This window comes from Emydura macquarii, unplaced genomic scaffold (genome assembly GCF_026122565.2).
Source record: "Emydura macquarii macquarii isolate MOO-44397 ecotype Brisbane River unplaced genomic scaffold, CSIRO-AGI_Emac_v2 contig_1229, whole genome shotgun sequence".
NCBI lineage: Eukaryota > Metazoa > Chordata > Testudines > Chelidae > Emydura > Emydura macquarii.
In genome coordinates this window covers 2,272,737-2,291,743 of record NW_027131366.1, presented here as the reverse complement: position 1 = coordinate 2,291,743, position 19,007 = coordinate 2,272,737, and the positions used below count along the sequence as shown (strand labels likewise).

General features: G+C 40.8%; 1 protein-coding gene across 4 annotated transcripts in view; it reads right to left on the bottom strand.

Moving 5' to 3' along the window:
* Positions 1–19,007, bottom strand: part of CCDC88C (coiled-coil domain containing 88C) — a 129,871-nt gene that overhangs the window by 13,457 nt on the left and 97,407 nt on the right. For all 4 annotated transcript variants that reach the window (XM_067547077.1, XM_067547079.1, XM_067547080.1 and 1 more), the window contains exons 16-24: positions 16,384–16,511; positions 14,546–14,687; positions 13,569–13,757; positions 12,763–12,924; positions 11,354–11,631; positions 6,255–6,398; positions 4,063–4,249; positions 2,567–2,712; positions 1,009–1,098 (exon numbers count right to left, since the gene is read on the bottom strand). In XM_067547077.1, coding sequence (XP_067403178.1) covers positions 1,009–1,098; positions 2,567–2,712; positions 4,063–4,249; positions 6,255–6,398; positions 11,354–11,631; positions 12,763–12,924; positions 13,569–13,757; positions 14,546–14,687; positions 16,384–16,511 — 1,466 coding nt within the window. The remainder of the gene's footprint in view (positions 1–1,008; positions 1,099–2,566; positions 2,713–4,062; positions 4,250–6,254; positions 6,399–11,353; positions 11,632–12,762; positions 12,925–13,568; positions 13,758–14,545; positions 14,688–16,383; positions 16,512–19,007) is intronic.

Genomic DNA, 19,007 nt, shown 5'->3' with positions numbered 1-19,007 from the left:
ATTTTTTAAAGGCTGATTCCACTTGTTGGACTGCTTATCCCCCACTGAAAGAGCAGCTCTGGAAGCAATGCTTCTGCTTAATCATTGTCTAGGGTCCTATTGTCTGTGATGCCAATTCAGTGTCAATGGGAATATGCAGTTCCAAAGAGAAATAGAGGTGGCTTTGTTGATAAAACCATACCACTGGTTTGACAGCCCAGATTAGTGCCATTCACTGATTAGCAGCCTCTCATATCTCTCTCCCCCACTTGAATTGGAGCACAGGGTTTGAAACAAAAATTGACCGATTATATTGTGAGGCTTCCATAAACGGGTTAAATGACCCCAAACCTGACCATCAATTCAGCATCCTTTGGATACCAGGATCTTATATGGCCCTCGGCACTGAAATGCCTCAGCCTCTCCCATTACTTAAAAGATGATAATTTCTCTCTCTCTCCTCTACCACCAGAAAGCAGGTTTATGGATTGGTCTTTTAAATAGATGAATCTGAGATTTTATTTAACAAGCAGTCACTTAGGCCCCAATTCAGGAAAGCACTAAAGCACCAATTGAGGCACTGTGCTGTCCCCACCCCCACCATCCCCCCGGCTCTCTCACATTGAGGGGTTCTGCTGCTTGAAGCTCGCTCCTGGCGGGAGGAGAAGATATACCTCAGGTCAAAATGGCTTCCTGTAGAAGCTTATATTGACTCATATCCCAATATGAAGTTAATGGGAACAGGGATCTATTTTAGCACAGGCTAAAGCAGGATTGCAGCTTGAGTCGGTTAACTTTTGTGTGGATGCCTATGGAGTTTATGGGGGACAATGCACAGGCTCCTGACAAGGACAATCCCAATTAAAGCTAGAGGCTTCTGAGGTGAGAGGAGGAGGAGAGCGTAGCAATGACCAGAGGCACTAGCTGCCCTCTCTGTCACACCTCCTAGCAGGGAGTCACAGGGTTTTGGTCCTCTCCAGCTCCCAATTCTGTCTTGCAACAGTGGCATTAAAATGGAAGGGAACTTACTTTTTTGGAGCAGGATCATAAAACTTGTACTGATCCATTATTTTCTCCTCTAGTTTTTCTTTGTGTCTCCTTAATGTATTTAATTTATCACTGTGAAAATAAAAAAAAGTACGTATTGAAGGATTTGCTTGGATTTCAGCATGGTTACAAAATGGAAGAGTAAGGCCAACAGTCTCCAGGAGAAGAAAGAAGCCATTCTACAGACCAAATCTTTACAGATCAAAATGCCTTCTTATCTTGTGCATTAAACAGCAGAAGTAATTTAACTCTAGTTATCTTATTCACTAACGGTCTGGGAAAACAAACCGTAAACACACCATAACCTCACTGACACATTGGTTTGGTACAGTAGGCATGGATGGAAGGTTCACCAGTTATGATCTCACTAAAAAGAAGATAGATAATAAGTAACCAGCATGTCTTGTATTTTGAACAAGGCCGATCTTTTCAGAGAGTCATGCTACAACACTAAATTATTTCTCCCAGTTCTTTTCACTACCATTTCATGGACATGCTAGCAAATATACAGGCACAATATTTTTTTCAGAAGCTTTGTCCCTATCATATGTTCAGCCAGGTGTCTTATTCCCAAACAATAATTTTTACTGTGACTGAAGTAAAACTCAGTCAGTTATTCCCAGGATCGCTCCTGGGTCTGTAAATCCCAAGATCTACCCTAAACAGGAACAAGAATGTATTTTGTTCCTCCTCACTGTAGTAGAGGGAGAGCCCATATATCCCTGTGATGATTAGATTGTTTATAGATGTAAAATAGAAGGAAACAGTGCCATACTTCAGTGAATCAGCATATATAAAAAGGAGATTGTGAAAGTGGATGAAGTACTTGGACATCTTAGAGACTCTGTGTCCTTTAAAAGAACATCGTGTTGAATATCTACGGTAACAAAAGGCAGAGTCCCATGTTTAGCTCCTGCAACACATGCTATACTCCATTCCTCCAGTATTATACTTATTTTAATGAGAGGCTGCAAGTTTCTGTTAGCAGGTCAGCCACTTCATTCTTAAGTTCCTTCAGAGCTCTTGGATGCTGTTCTTTTATAGTCTGGTTTCAGTCTCTTTTCATACCTCAACATCTCATATACCTCATCTTTATTACTTGAAAAGAGTTGGTCTAGGGCAGTGTTTCTCAATTGAGGTTCCGCGGGAACACTGTTAGGGTTAGAGCAGCTGTTCTCCGCACCGCCGAAAAAGGGAAGATGTCCCGGATTTTTCGGTGGAGGGTATCGAGTATGAGTGTAATTTCCCCCCGGAGCTTAAAGGGTTCCGCGGGGAAATTTAATTGAGAAACGCTGGTCTAGGGTAGGTATCTCCTCAACATGCTCTGTGGTGGAGACATGGAAACATATAATTTAGCTTCTCTACAAATGTCTTTATTCTCCTTAAATGGTCCTTTACCTACCTGAGGAATCCAGTGGACCCACCAATTCTCTTGCAGTCATTTTGCTTTTGATATATTACATTTTCCACACTCACCATTTCTTTCCTGGCCTAGCAGGTTAATCCTAGTTGTCACAAATCAATACTTTGAGTCTCTTACATGTATTGCTTCTGCTCTTCATGATACTGTTCCTTGTTCTCCATGTTTTGCTCCAGTAGCATTTGGTTCTGCTGGCTCAACATCTGGATCTGGCTCAGGAGATGATGGTTCTCTTCTTCCAGATTTCCCTTTAGACGGGTAAGCAGCTAGTCAACAGAATAAGAGGTGAATTTTCCTTTTGCACTTGACTTCACTTTGAATGCAATATAATTAAAGTGGCACAAGTACAGAATTATCTGGGTACAAAGTAATAGATTTTTAAGACAAGAAGGGACTAGTATAATCACTTAGTTTGACCTACTGCATAACATAGGCTAAAGAATTTCCTCCAGTGATTCCTGAATTGAGCCCATATCTTGCGGTCATTTGTCCTCACAACCCTCTATGAAGTAGGGAATGGTGTTATTCCCATTTTACAGATAGGAAACTGAGGCACAGAGATTAAGTGACATAGTCAAGGTCACACAAGGACTATATGGCATAGCCAGGAACTGAACCCAGTCTCCTAAATCTCAGTTCAGTGCCTTACCTACAAGATCATTCTGCTCCCCAATATCCTGTGCTTCCCCCTCTCCAGCTGTGTCTTGCTAATTTTTCCATATTGCTACCCAAAAGTCCAGTAATGCAGTGTGCTCAGTATCTCCTGTGCATCACTGGATGCCCTCAATTCCCACTTGATTAAGTGGGAGCTCAGGGTGTTCAGTACTTTGTAGGACTGCATTCTAAAAGATGTGGTAGCAAATTCAGCTCAACAGAAGTGGATACTTTAGCTGGCAGGTCTAAAACTCATTCAAAGCCAAACAGGCCTGGGGGTAACTGAATTTCTCCCCCTCTCCTACATTTTGGTAAATAAACCCTGTACAATTTTTACCACAGGCCAATAATCTCAATCTTATCAGTTTCTTCATGTTGGCTGTCACTGTTTAATCATGTGGAAGAATTCACTATAAGGAGGAGTTATCAGATTAAGGAGAAAACACTAGTCCTCATGATCATGCCAGGGTCCCCTACTGCAAGGAGAAGCAGCAAAGGAAGGTGGAAAAGAGGTAGCTGGTTCAGGACGTCAGAGGATTCTTCATCTTCCAAATAAATTCGAGCCTCTGAGTTTATCCCTTCCGAAAGCCTTTTTCTCCTTCCTTGCCTCACAGTCCACACAACACACACTCTGAAAGAAGCAACATCTACAGTGCAAATTTCCTGCTATCCAGTATAGTGTAACCAATTCTTCACTAAGAACAGAGCACCACCTCTTTGACGTGTCTGCTTTGAAAGTAATAACCAAAATGCCCTGTGTGAGAGGCAGCTGTGACCACCTCAGCCACAAGTCCAAACTGAAAACTTCACCAAAGGTGATTTTCTTCTGTTGCTTAGAGCTCAAGATCAACAATTTCAAGAGGACTAGGGTATAGCCACCCTTTAAACATAAAGGAAAGCTGACCCTTTGGAAAGGTTGGCTCTACCTCAAGTGTGAAAATGTCCTGCCTCTACATGCTCACCTCACAGTGGTTATCAAGCTTGGTCAGGGAGATATCCATGGACTGGTGCTGTTCCTTCAACTCATCGTAGCGAACCTGCCAGCGGTTCAGCTCCAGCTGAGAATTATTCAATGAGGTTTTCAACTCCTTAGTGTGCGCATGCAGCCCCTCATGCTCTGCCTTTAGTTGGCTATGCAAGAAATTTACCCTAAAGGTGAAGAAACCAGGAAGCTTACAAATAATACTCAACAACTCAAAGCCACAATACCGGTACGCTGAGCAACTGCTGTTAAAGCTACCTTGAATTTGTCAAAGCCAATTTTTAAGATACTTCTATTTGATTGTATCTTACATGTTTACAATACAAACAACACTGACAGGGTTACAAAATGTTCCAGCTCTACAAAAAAACTGAAAGGAAAAAATTACAGAGCATAATACTTACTACACCTCTTTGGTACTTAAGCATTTAGGATAGTTTACAAGCTTCCACAATAAAAACACATTTAAAAGCATTCTGATGTAAAACCAACCCTATTGGGTACAGGTAAGGACTATCCATTAGAATTTATTTTCCTGATGCATGAAATGTAAGTATTATTGTGCATTGTATGTCAGGGACATTGCAATACTTCAGTAAATTAGACAACTTGTGTGTTTTTTAAGCCAGTGGTAATGGTAAAAATATTAACTATTCCTGGATGTCTTTTAAATAATAATAAAAAAGAATGAATTCTGATTCTGTTGACAAATGAAGCAAACAAACCTTCTTCTCCTGCAACCCTCTGCAATTGGCATTTTGGGACACGGTTCCAAAGCCTTGTCCACACTAGGAAAATGACCCATGGTTGAACAGAGCAAGCTCAGAGAACCCTGATTTGCAGAGCAGTATGAGAACAGCATAAGGGTACATATTCAGCAAACTGAAAGCATGGTTTAAACTATGATGTTGACATAAAGTCTCAGGTCTTGCTTACACCAAGTTTTGTTTTAAAATTTTGCCATGAACCTGCCTGAATGGTGTAGGTTCACTGGTTGTAGCAACAACTGGAGTGCTAGTGTACACCAGCCTGAGACATTTTTACCACCGTCTTGTCTAAACCTAGTCAGAGACTAGCCTACTAGTGGGTTCCAGCATGGTTTAAAATGTGCCTAGTGAGTATACAAATACTGAGCCCACTTTTAAATCATGTTTAGTTCCTATACTTAAGCCCTGATACAGTGTTGCTAGTCTGGACAGGCTATTACAATTTAAAGGAAAATAAGGAATAGCAGAGCTTTAACTCCTGGCTCTTACAGCACGTCTTGAACAAATCAGAAATAATACAGTTAAAAATTTAAGGGAGACAATATTGGGTATTTAGGTAGTAATAATTTCCAATTGCCAAATTGCACAATTTTACTGCATGTCTTGTGATATTTGGTGTTTTACTTAAAGCCTTAAAGCCCCCCTTGCATGTGATTACATGAGAATATTAGCTTTTATTTTACAAATATATTTATCCAGCCCTTATGGTTGGTGAAAAATCCTGAAAATTTGACCTGAGCATATCCTAATGGTTCAGAAATCAGACAGCAAATAAATAGCACCCAACGTTTATTTTTATTTTTTTTAAATTGCATGTGTTTTAAGCCAATATCATGATTTTTGAACATTTTGGGGCTGCCAATACTGAATTTTTTTAATGATCATCAGAGATGCTGACACTGAATACATTTTGTCCACACACTTTTTGTAGCAAAGCACTCTGTAATGATTCATCAACAACTGGAAGGCATTTCCCTCCTGTTCCCCACCACGGGGCAAATTCCACATTGACTTATGCCCATACAAGACCATGGATTTTCATGAGATTGCACTGACCATAAGTCAGCACAGAATTTGTTCAGTAGACCCTTTGGAAAACACATACACACGCAAACATAGCCCTAGCTTATCTGGAACGAGTGCAAGTCACAGTAGCAGACCATGTCTGACTAACAGCATCCATTTACAATGATTATAAAGCTGATTATCTACCAGTGATTAAGCAACCATGAGCAGATTAATAAAACAGAGCTAGCAGGGAACAGAAATTCTATTATGAACAGACACACTCATGAAGGCTTCCAGGGACCTTAATGTTAGCACAATAGTGGATTAGAGCAAGTCTATATTGCATATGATTGAATTTTTACTAATATATGCAAGGCACCTTTCCAAGGAGCCATACCTGTCTAGTTCTTCTCTCAGCTTCTGATTTTCTCCAGTGGCTATTGCATTAGCTCTCTTTTCTTGCTGCAGAACCTCTCTCTCAGTTTTTAAAACAGTATCCAACTCTTCCAGTTCTGCCTTGTGTTTTACTAAACTGTTGTACCTGCAAGAAATGAATAAGCATCTTCTGGGTTTTTGTCTACAAAATTTTCTTACTTTAGCACAATATTTCTCAGTAGGTAAAAATGTATCCATCAGAAAACAAGACTTCTTCAATATATATATTTTAGTTAAGGTCAAAGAAATCCATAGTAAGTAAGTGAATTCAGACTAGTCTATAAGCCTACAGAGAGAGGCTGCCCAATTATATTTTTGACTGAATTGAAATGTAAATTATAAAAACTGTGATCAGTCTGTATATCCTGATCATCTGTTACAAAGGAAGTATTTCACTGGGGTGAAGGAAACCTAAAGGGAGGGGTCCCAGACAATGCTGCACCATTTAAACCAACATACCATGCAGAATCAATTACTAGGGGCAGGTCAAAAAAGCATCTGTGTAAAGCAGAAAGAGGCAGCCAAAAATAAGAAGAAAGGAGTGAAATCATCTGATTATGTCAACTCTCAAATATTATATACAGGAGACAGACAATGTGGTTATGACACGTCAGTGCCAATGGAGCATTGTTGAAGTGTTGTAGCCTTTTGTAGGGGTTGACTGTGTTGCTCAAATGGTGCTGCTCCTTTGCTAATGAGAAATCCCAGAGGGTAGCAATGGGGTTTATTTGCCCTGAGAGCTCCACTGTGCAGCATTTTATTTCACCACCTGATTTATTCAGTTTGCACATGGAGCCATCCAGGGTGGTGAGGAGGGGAGTAAGAAACTGCAGTAGTGTCTTCCCTATGCCGAGGACACCCAGGTTTACAACGGCACCTCTCCTAACCCTGCTGGCATGGTTTCCCTAATGTGTAAAGGAGACAGGCGTGGATGAGGGGGTTGAATGCCCCTTACTAGCCATGGCTGCCCACTTTTCAGATAATGCTGGTCCCTTTCTGCCACCCTGACATAAGGCAGATTATGGCCACTTTGCACCATAGCAAGTTGTTCTCATGTGGATTTTCTGCAACTGGGTCCTCTGCCAGGTTTATTCTTGCATAAACTGGGGTAGACTACATGGGAATCACGCTCAGTGAAGTGGAAATGACCAGTGTCTCTTGACTTAGTGCAGCTTTTTGTGACAGTGGGTGTGCACCCAGAGGGTGCACCCATAGGGTACTCTCACTGGGGCAGATACATCTGTTGTGAAGCATGGAAGGCCCTTGTTATGAGAAGTTTCAAAACAGCAACCAAGCAGAGCATAGAGAGGTATGTTAAAAAGCCACAGTGGACAGCAGACTTCCTCTGCATTGGCAATTCTCATTTCAACAGAGGTGAAAGGAGACAAGGACAGTTACTTTGTGGTAAAAACAAGAGAACAGCACCAAATGCACTGACTCTTCCAACTTATTTCTCTTTCGGGCTACCATCCCTCTTGCCTGGGGGTCACATTACAGCCTATTCCAAATTCCAGCCCAGTGAGCTGCCTCACAGAGGAGTACCTGTCTTCCAGACAAAAAGCTGCTTTTTACTATTCATCACCAGGGGCAATAATGGAGTTCAATGAACCTTGTTTATATGTTGTCTTCTCTCATTCAGCTGTTGGACATTTTAAATACTGAGTATTCAGTGTCCACACAACAAATGGAAGATCTTGATCTTGGGGGATGGTTTCTCATGTAAACCCGAGGCATTATTTTCCCTTCTGTGAATTTTTTTTTTCAAATCCCTTTCTTTATACCTCATCTTTTACCTTTGAATCTTGGCTCTAGTTTAGACTCTTATGTCCAACTTCAAGAATGAATTCCAAAGGACAGCCCGTCAATTCCAGAGTCTGACAAAACCAGCTCTGCTGTCAATATCCTGACAGAGGTCATCAAGGCCTTGTCTGTATGGAGCCTTTCAGAAACTCTCACATTGCTGCTCTAGTGTTTCTGCAGCTTGACTGGAACTAGAATAGATTTGCTACCAGCAGCTTTATTACCAGGTTGTCTAACTCTGAGCAGGGTTAGACAATCTAGAGATAAATCAGTCAATGGCCAGTCTTCACTAGTACTCCCATCTTTGGTCTTGCATCAGTGCCAGACCAACTGTGGGAGGATTCCTGCAAGATTTCTCCCTAGACACAGATTCAGTTTATACTGATCAAGGACTTGAATGGCCATATTTTGATAACATGACTTGGCTTCCACTTGCTGCTGCTCTGTTTGTACAGATACTATGGGTAGGTATTTGTGACCGAGAAAATTTTAAAAATGCACAGCCATGATGAGAAACATATGCCGAAAAAGCCCACAAAGCATGATTACCAACCAGGCTTGGTAAGTTAATAATGCAACATGTAAACCCTGCATGGCAGTACCTATTTTCTCCAGCAGGATGTGTTATTTCAATATCTGTGATGGAGTCCAGGTTTCTACAGAGCAAGCCATACAGGACTGTGTAATCAATCTCTGCCCTAGCAGTAGTAGCTAGTTAGTTATTACAATTCCTTAGTAATAAGTAGTATCCAAACTACTCCAAAAATGCAGAAGATGGAATCCCGTTCCTCAAAGCACAAGCCAGCCAAGCACACATTACATGTAAAGAAAACGTTGTTTTTAATAGATGCCCTCTAACACACCAACTACTCCTTCCCTTGCCAAGTCAAGCCCACATCTTCTGTGTATTGCTGACTTTGCAGGCCATTTCACTGAAGTTAGGTTGTATCTATGTGGTGGGACTAGGGTCTATATTCATGATCATCATCTGAGGAAAAATGCAATTGCCTGATAGCCTGGGACAAAAAAAAAAACCCTTGTTCAGACATGTTATAGATAGTTACTTTATGCCTGCTGTACACGCTCTGAAGAGCACTTACAAATTCTGGGTGCATTTCCTGGGTGGTGCATTTTAGATGAAGGTGAAAGTGAGAAATTTCTTTTCAGCTGTTAAACATCCTCAAGTGGCAGAAGGAAACAGACAGTCTTCACTGCCTGCTATTTTGCTAACTTCCTCCCTTGAGCTCTCTCAGCTAGTTGTGCCCCATGTTGCACGCAAATTAAAAAAAGTGACATGCATATTTTTTCTGACAGTCAAAGATGCAGGCTGTCTTTACACAAATCACCTTGACTAATATCTTCCCAACTTGACCTGAGATGAGATTATGGAGAAGCACATCCCACTCTTAACTGCCCAAATCAACCTGTTCTGAGTACACAAAAGGTCACCATCTATTTCCACTCCAGCATTTTTCACTGGTAGTTACGTCTCCGCAATAGTTAGGGCAAGAGAGTTTGAAACATCATCACTGACGTAGACAATGATGATCAGAGCACTTATCAGTGAGGACAACCTATTTTTCAGCAAGCCACTGACTCCTCAGGCTGCAACTGTTTAATTATTGATACTCATCAAAAAACAAGGAAATCAGCACATTGCCTTTGCACACTGCAGCGCGATAATCTAAGGCAAGGCTCACAACAGGGGGAACCATTAATCAGTCTGTGAAAGACATGGTAAGCAGGGGATGGTACCTGTGTAATCACTTATAGCTCATTTAGCTGACAGTCAGGCAGCTGCCCTGCTCTAATGGATATTTTCATCACAGCAGGTTTATTTCTGTACCGATCAAAACCTGGTGTGCATTGCATGGCCAGATCTTTCAAGTTTAGGACAGAAATGTTTCTTTTAATCCACCTTCATAACACACTGGCAACTTAACTTGAGCTTCCAGTTCAGGTTTTATGTAAAAATTAAATGTGAAATTAAACGTTGGGAAAAATAATAAAAAACCTAAAATTAAAAGTCTTTGGTATTTTTTTCTTTAGGGCAGAGAGTGGAACATTCTCTTGCAATAGTGACTCCTGAAGCATTAGACCAATGCATGGTCGCTAGAAAGTGAAAACAACTAGCAATTAAAAGTGAAACAGATCAGTCTAATTTCACTGCACAAACTGAAGCATCTAAATGGCATAGATGGTGAAAAATCGAAGGAAAACAATTTGTATCTATCCCAACGGGACCTCTTAGGGTACGTCTATACAGCAAAGAAAAACCTATGGCTGGCCCATGCCAGCCAACTTGGGCTTGCAGCGCTGTTTCATTGTTGTGTAAACTTCCAGACTCAGGATGGAACATGGGCTCTGGGACCCTGCAGAGGGGTCTCAGAGCCCAGGCCTGAGCCTGAACCTCCACTGATGGGGGCCAGCCGCAGGTGTTTAATTGCAGAGCAGACATACCCTCTAAGATAGTGGTTTTCAACTTTTTTTCATTTGTGGAGCCCTAACAAATTTTGAATGGAAATCTTAGACACAGTCTGTGGACCCCAAGTTGAAATCCATTGTTCTATGGTAACGACAACTTTTCGCAGACCTCTTAGACATAGTCTGCAGTTCTCCAAGGGCCCACGGACCACAGGCTGTAAACCCACTGCTCTAAGACAAACTCTTTTGTCACAACAATCCATCTTTCCTCCACACAATTCTCAGTGATTCATATTGTTCCACAATTCTCATCATTCACACTTTGCTAGTGAATTAGCTGATTTAGAGGTTTTACACTGATTCTTCCACCACAAAGTGGCACCAGGGAAATCTTTTAAGGGTCTACATTTTAAAGGCATTAAGGGCAAAAATTTCAACTGGGTCTAAATGACCAAGATTCCTAAAAGTCCCATTTTCACAAGTGTGTATGCACTTAGGATCCTACATTTCATTGAAAGGCATCTGTCTGTGATTACCACCTGCTTTGCAATTCCAAAATTCACACTGTTACAGTTTCAAGAACCTATCCCTTTGCAGCTGATTATGTTTCCAATCTTAACCCCTTGATGAAGGTAAGAATGGGAAGACAGGCCTCAAGAAGCAATGCATTATGCTAATAAAATGCTAGTGATGTCTACTCTCAGCAAACAAAAAAGAAAACCAAAAGTCTGCAACATGAGTATTTAGCACAAACTAGCCATGCAATTCCCTTGGGTACTGCTGAACTGTAATTCCCTTATTATTCAGCCCATTGTAGTGCATCTTAAAAATTCATACCTTTCCCCGAGAGCTTTGTGCTCCAGTTCCAGGTTTTTGTGCAATGTTTTCAGGCAGCTGTGCTGCTTTATTAGCATTTCATATTCTGTGGACTGTCTCTCATGCAATGAGGCAAAGTGTTCATGGTCCTGCAGCAGTGACTCGTACTCAGCTTTTAGCTGGTCCTTCTGTTTCAGTAGATTTTCATTCTCATTTTCCTTGGCTGTCTGCTGCTTTTGGAGTAAAGCATTCTGAGCCATCAGTGAAGTGCTCTGGGAGCTCAGGGTTGAATTTTCTACCTAAAGTTTCTCAAATAAAAAGTATTTATATTTATATGCACCTGCTGGTACACACCACAAACATGCTATGCAGCATACACTCAGATGTGTGTAAACATACACAAAAGATGCTTATACAGTTATTGGGAACATCAAGTTCTCTTTCCACATTTCTTCAACAACCTTTTAGTATTACTGGTAACGTACAGAATATGAAGTCACAGCAGAAGTAAGATCAATATTTGTCCTGTAGCAAGACAATCCCGAAACCATTTTAAGACTAGATTTGACAAAGGTAAGCAACCTGGAATATTTGGGTCCCATGTATAACTCTGACAAGAGTGTACAAGAACTGAAGTTGCTCCATGTTTGTATACAACTGAACATAAGCTTGTTAATTTCACTTAATGCAAATAGGGGTGAAATTCTCCACTGTGCAGGGGACCAGTATGAAGCCTATATACCTCCTCAATATCAGATAAGATCACTTTTGGTACTTACGTGGTGCACTAGCTTTGTGCTGACCACGTGGTTATGAATAAGACTAAGTGAATCTAAATTGGTGTAAAATGAGTGTTGAAAAGGTAGAAGAAAATAAAGTTGAAGTAGGAGACAGAATAGGGCTAGTCAAAACAGTTTCCATTGAAACTGCTTTGATAGAAAATTGGGTTTTCAGTGAAATGAAATCATTCTCAAAAAGTGTCTGCTTTTCATGGAAAATTTAGATTTTTTGTCAAGAAACCAAATGCCTGAAAATGGAAATATGTAGAGATTTGGATATGCTGCTCCATTCTCACTTCCCTAGGACAGTTCTTTCTGGGACACAGTATGAAAAGAAAAAAAGATCTAACATGAAGAAGAAACACATGATATGCTACTGCAGCTGGAATAGCAAATCTCTATTACTAATTACTTCTTCCCAAGTACTATAAATAGCAACTTCTTAATAGTAATGAGTCCAGACTGAAATTCTGGATCCAAACCCTTTTTAATTTGAAGGAAATTCAGATCTATATCTGAACTCCCCTGCTTGAGCACCATTTGCACGGTTTACTGTCAACACTGAAATCTTGCTTCTCAGCTTCCATACTCTCCACACAACTAAAATCAAATCCAAAGTTTCCTGGCATATTGGCATTTGGTTCTCCTGACCTGGAGCTTGGCTGTTTGGGTCTGCAAAGCAGTGTTGTGCTCCTGAAGGAAGACACTTTGCTTCTGTAGTGTCAGGATCTGATTGTTGAAAGAGACGTTCTGCATTTCCAAATGCTTCAGCTGTTCTTTAAGCAGCTGCTTCTCAGCATGCAGGGCTGCATTCTAACAGAGAAATAGAATAGAAGGGTGTGGGAGAGGGGGAAAATTAAACAGCTGTTCTGATCATTTACAGCCCTATCACAGTTGAGAAGAAACTACTGATACCCTTATGCAATGAAGTTTTAATAGCAAATAATTCACAGCATTAAATCAAAGATAGGAGAGATGTTATGGTGCAAGATTCACCCTTGGACAGAGGCCAACACTAGACCTATGTGCCACTCAAGTCCCACATGGCTCTAAGATGAGGGCTTAAGTGATTCATAAGCCAGGTGCTGGTTCTCTGCACATGGGGTGAATTTCACCTGCAATGATAAAATTATTCCAAACTGTGGTACTTGTATGGTCCATTACCATAGCATCTGAGCTCATGACAATCTTTAATACATTTATCTTCATAACACCCCTAGGAGACTATCAGCCCCATTTCACTGATGGGGAATGAAGGCACAGACTTGCCAAAGGTCTCACAGGAAGCCAGTGGTGGAGCAGGGAATCGAACCCCTGACTCTTGAGTCCCTGGCTAGTGCTCTGGCCGCTGGACAATGTCCTCTCTGGATACACAGAACTCGAGGTTGCTTCCTACTTTAAAAAATAACAAACATCCCAAAATGCCTTATACCCGCATCCTGCAGGTGAATACTTACGTTCCTTTCCAGCTCTATAGCCCTGTCTTTCACTTTCAATAGCTCCATTGTTGTTTCTCGGTGCCCCGTTTCCCATTTCTCTTTCATCTGGTGGTTTGAAACGAGTTTTTCTGCAGGATACTTTAACAAGTTCTGCCCACATTGCCCATCTTCTTGGCTTTGCTTATAAACTTCAAAGTCCTTCTTTACCTGTGAATTAGACACAAAATATGCCTGTAAAACTGACTCTTTTGCAAATAATTGCAGCATCCTTAAGTAAATAAAACAATAATAATAATAATAATAATAATAATAATAATAATTAGCTCTTATGCAGGATTTTTTCTCATGATTTCAAGAAAAACTTTATAGTGTGTGGGGAGGGGGAAGTATCATTATCCCCATTTTACAGATAGGGAAACTGAGACCCAGAAGTGAAATTATAGATCAGGAAAAAGAATGCACATCTCCTCACTCCCAGTCAGATGCCCTCTCCACTTGAATTCCCTGCCTCCTATTAAATAAATAATAAGGGTTATAACTGGCCTGGGGATTTTCAAAAGCATTCAACATTGGCATAATTCTGCTCTCACTGAAGATTGTTTTTTATTTGTAGTACTGTAGTACCTAAGAGCCCTAGTCATGGACCAGGACCCCATTGAATGAGGCACTGAACAAACAGTCAACAAAAAGATGGTGCCTGCCCCAAAGTGTTTAACAATCTCAGCATAAGACAAGAGACAGCAGATGGTGGTAAAACTCCATGACTTCAAAAGGAAACAGAGCTAAACCAAAGCTAAGCACTGTTGAAAACCTCACCCCAGATTCCAAACAATGCTGATATTATTATTGTTGTTGTCTAGGATATGACAGAAGAAGACATTTAAATCATTTAGGGGGCTTTTTTTTGCTCCTCTTCTTCTTGAGTAAAAAAGTATGTAGCATGCAACCTACAGAATAGCTAAACCTTACACCTTAAAATAGAGTTTTCTTCTTACCATATTTAATTCATTCTGTAACTGCTGATTCAATTTAAGAGACTCTTCCACTTGAGCCTCTAGCAATACAATCTTTTCTTCTTTCATGGCTAGTGTTGTCTTTAGTGCAGATTCAGTTTTGCTCTCTAGAATCTTATATTTTCTGAAAGACAATGAGAACAGCATTCTAATATTTGCACTGGAAAACATGCAACCATCTGGATTATGGACATTTCTCTCTCACACCACTAATCTCATAACTCCGTGTATCTGCTTCCTCATATACATGTGGTTTCCATCACTAATCTATTTTTGCAATTGGACAGAAGTAAATTGAAAGATTACTATGGAGGAAACAATTGCTTATGGAAAAATCCAACAGATTTTCATAGGGATAAAACCAATACAGATTTATACAAGTAACAAAAAACTACAGATTTCAATATAGAATAACCTTTCTATATTTTTTTCCAAACCATACTATAGAATATAATAGAAAATTATATCCCTGCTGTAGATTGCTATAGGTTGGGGGAAAACCCAACTCTACAGAATTCTACAGTAAGGATATCATTCTCCATTAAATTCCATAAGATAGTTCAAAAGGCCTAAAGAAGGAGATCTTTTTTGTTAAATTCTATAGGACTTGCCCATCAGGGATATCCCATGCCATACCTTGACACAAGGCATTTATTTTCATATTTGGCTGGCTCATCACTTAAATGTCAGAGGCACAGAATGCACCATATAAAGGACAATGGTCAAGTACAGCATCTTTTACCTTGCCAGCAGAGTTCAATTATAAATACAGTTAAAGCAGATGGCAAAAATGGTCACCCATCTTAAATCTAAAAATCGCCTCCCTGCTCAAGTGAAGGCAGAACTTGGGACACTAATCGCCAGAAGTGTTTCCAGAAGTAGGTTTCACGAAGATAAGAGAACAGAAAACATGTAAGTGGATATGTACATGCAAGCCTTGATTCGGAAGCCACACTGAATTTCTACACTGGTATAGTTCCTTTGACTTTATTGAAGTTACTCCTGGTATAACTCACCGGAAAAGAGGTCAGAATCCTACCCTCCACCTGCTAAATTTATAGGGGGACACAAAACAGCTGTAATCCAAATGTATTGCAGCATGAAACTATGTAATGGTTTCACAAAGTTAATGTCATGAGTACAGCACAGTGAACTGGAATTCACTTTTGTTTCAAGTAGATGCAGAACAGCCATCTGTGGTCACCTGCCTGCAGAATTTCCATAAGACAGTGGCTTTTGCTATTGTTAGAAAACAAAATCTCAGACAAATGGTTTCATATAGTTTCTCATGGGTGGAACATGAAACCATGGTTTCAATGGGGGTGGGTGGGGCTGGCGGTGGTTCCCATACTATTTAACCCTCACAAAATACTACAGTAATGGTCTAAGCCACCACAGCTTACAATACTTCTGCTGGAGTGCTCAGTGTAAAATACCATAGCACTTTCCTTTATGAAAAGTGCAGTCATGAAAAGCTTGTGTGTGTGGGTTCTCTGTTATTCCCAACATCAGTTAAAAATCCCTACAAGTGACAATTGCCTTGGTGCTTTTAGGATTTAGTCTGTAACTTGACCCTGGTGCCACTGGTTGGAATGGAGACAAATAAGGACATCTATCCTTCCAGGAAAAGATCTTCCCAAACCTGCACATTGGCTGCCTTACTTCAGAAAAACATTCAGAGTATTACAGAAATTGGTGGGTATGTGAAGACACACACACAAAATGTGAAAATGAAAAAGCAAAAGGCTGTGATTAGCAGGGTTCAAGGAAACACTGCCCAGTTATGGAATTACACTGTTAAAGGAGCTCAATTTCCTCACTTGTCATCATTGCCGTTATCGTCCTGCAGCAGCAGCTCTTTGTTCATTCCAATCTTCTCCAGTTCTTGGTTCAATCTGTCCATCTCACTAGACAGCTGCTGGCTCTTTAACTTTTCAAGGACCAAATCCTATAACAACACTAATATGATTAATCATCAGACAGAAGACAGTGATAATTATAGAATATCCATGATTTTAAAAACTCTGGCATATGATAAGAGTACTGGGTTAAATCCTGGCCCCCCATTAAAGTCAAAGGGAGTTTTCTCCATTGATTTCACTGGGGGCAGGCCCTCACCCACTTTTTTGGGGTCCTGCTTCTTCTCTCAGACCTGTGTAAACTAAGAGCAGCTCCATTGCACATCAGTGTGAGAGGAGAATCAGATGCTCTGATTTTAAACAGCAATCTATTTTCATTCTCTATTGGTCGTTTTATCAAATAAAATACAGAGATTTTTCCTTCAGATTTTGTCCTTGGCTAATTTGTATTTAATTGTTTATGCTTCCATTAGCATCATTGATATTGTTAGTATATTGGAGCACTGAGACAGCTTTATTAGTGAATTGATAGTGGACCAGCAGAGGGAGCTCACAGTCTTCTGAATCCAACCGAAAGAAGAAAAAAAAAACTTTTCAGAATTACAGGTAAAAGTAATTTAAAAAAAAATTCTTCTGAACAGCACAAAATTTAACTAATTTAAAATACAGATGTATGTACAGTGGTGGGATATCAATTTGCCAACTTCCTATAACAATTAAATAAGATTAGAAAACTGACAACCTCTCTATTTACAGTACTGAAGGTATTTCCTATACCTAGGGCTTGCCTACACATGGAAATTTATCAGCATAATTATACCAGTATAACTCCCAGTGTGGATGATTATTCTGGCATTCAATTTCCTTTTTCTGGTTTAGGTTATGTTGCTTTTGAAACTGCCAGAATAAGTGTGTCCACCCAGGGAGTTTTACTAGTATTTATTGGTATAATTATGCCACTAAATTTCTCTGTGTAGATGAGATAAGCGTGTAAAAGAAAATGCTGACATGTAAGGTAACCTTTTTGGTTTTGTTGTCAGACTACATTTCTAAAAGCAACTAATGATTTTGGGTGCCCAACTGGAGATACCTTTAAAAGGTCCTGATTTTCCTGAGCACCCAGAATCATTACCAGGTTTACAATGGTGCCAATGGTGCCGTGGCACAGGGCCCACATGTGGAAGGGGCCCACTACGGTGCAGAGGCTGGGCCAGTCTTGGCCAATGAGAGGGGGCAGTGCCAGGTGCTCAACCAGGCCCTGCAAGGCAAGTGGGTTCTGAGAGAGCCCAGCCAAGACAGGCCCTACTCTTGTTTTGGCCTGGCTGATCTGACTGGCGGATCGTGCTGCTCCCGAGGGGCCAGAGTGATCCCCGCCCAGGGACCGATCCCCTCTGCCCCATGCCCCACTGCCCCCTTTGGGAGGACCACAAACATGTTTGGCGCCAGGCCCGCAAAAGGGTAATCTGGCCCTGCGCGGAATGCTTTAGAAAATGTAGGCATATTATATAAATATACACATGCACACACACACCATAACATAAAACGATGGGCGAAATCCTGGTCTCACTGAAATCAACGACAAAGGTCCCATTGATTATCAATGGGAATTTAGTCATTGGCTTCAGTGGAGCCAAGATTTCACCCAGTATTTACACTTCAGTGATTCAAATAAACTACTGGAAAAATGGTATTATAAATAATACATGTCAAATTTAAGCACACAGAACCCAGAGCTACTTAAATGTTTCTGCATGATCTCTGAGATGATTAAGTTCCAACAGGATATATGCATTCACATCTATAATCCATTTTGATATTGAACTTATAGATTTCTTTAACTGTTTATGCATGTTCTTCCTACTGACAATATGACAGCCATAAGTTCTCTTTTATATCTATGTATTTTTTAAACTTAAATTTAAAAACCAGAGGGGACACACAGCTGATTTAAGGATTTAAGATAGGGCAAGATGTTGGGGATAAAATGCCTGAACTCAAATCTATTTCAGGGCTTTATGCTGTCTAAGGCTGGGTCTACCTCAGGGGTTCTCAAACTTCTTCTTTCAGAAGCGCCCCTCCCCCCCAAGATGCTATAAAAACTCCATGGCCCGGGAGGGAGGCTCTTGTGTGGGGAGGGAATTCTGCCCCATGGGGATGGGGGGTCGGGGCTTCAGCTCCGGGAGGTGCTGGGGCTCTGCGCTTTAGCCCTGCAGGGGGGGCTCAGGGTTTCTCCCCTCAGGGCTCTGAGCAGCCTGGTTTAGCAGACCATCTGAAACAGATCGCAGTCCCCCAGTGGGCCACGGCCCTCACAAATTGAAAATGGTTGGTGTGCTCTACAAACATATGTTGGTATAACTATACTGAGTGACGTAGTTAGACCAACCTAACCCCTGGTGCAGACAGCGTTATGTCAATGGGAGGACTTCTCCCATTGACAAAGCAACCATCTCTCAAGGAGGTGGAGTACCTATGCCGATGGGAGAAGCTTACCCATTGGCATAGGTAGCATCTTCACTAAGTGCTACAGAGCTGTAAGTGTAGACGAGCCCTTTAAGAATACTTCCTCAACAAGATCTTTTCTTAAA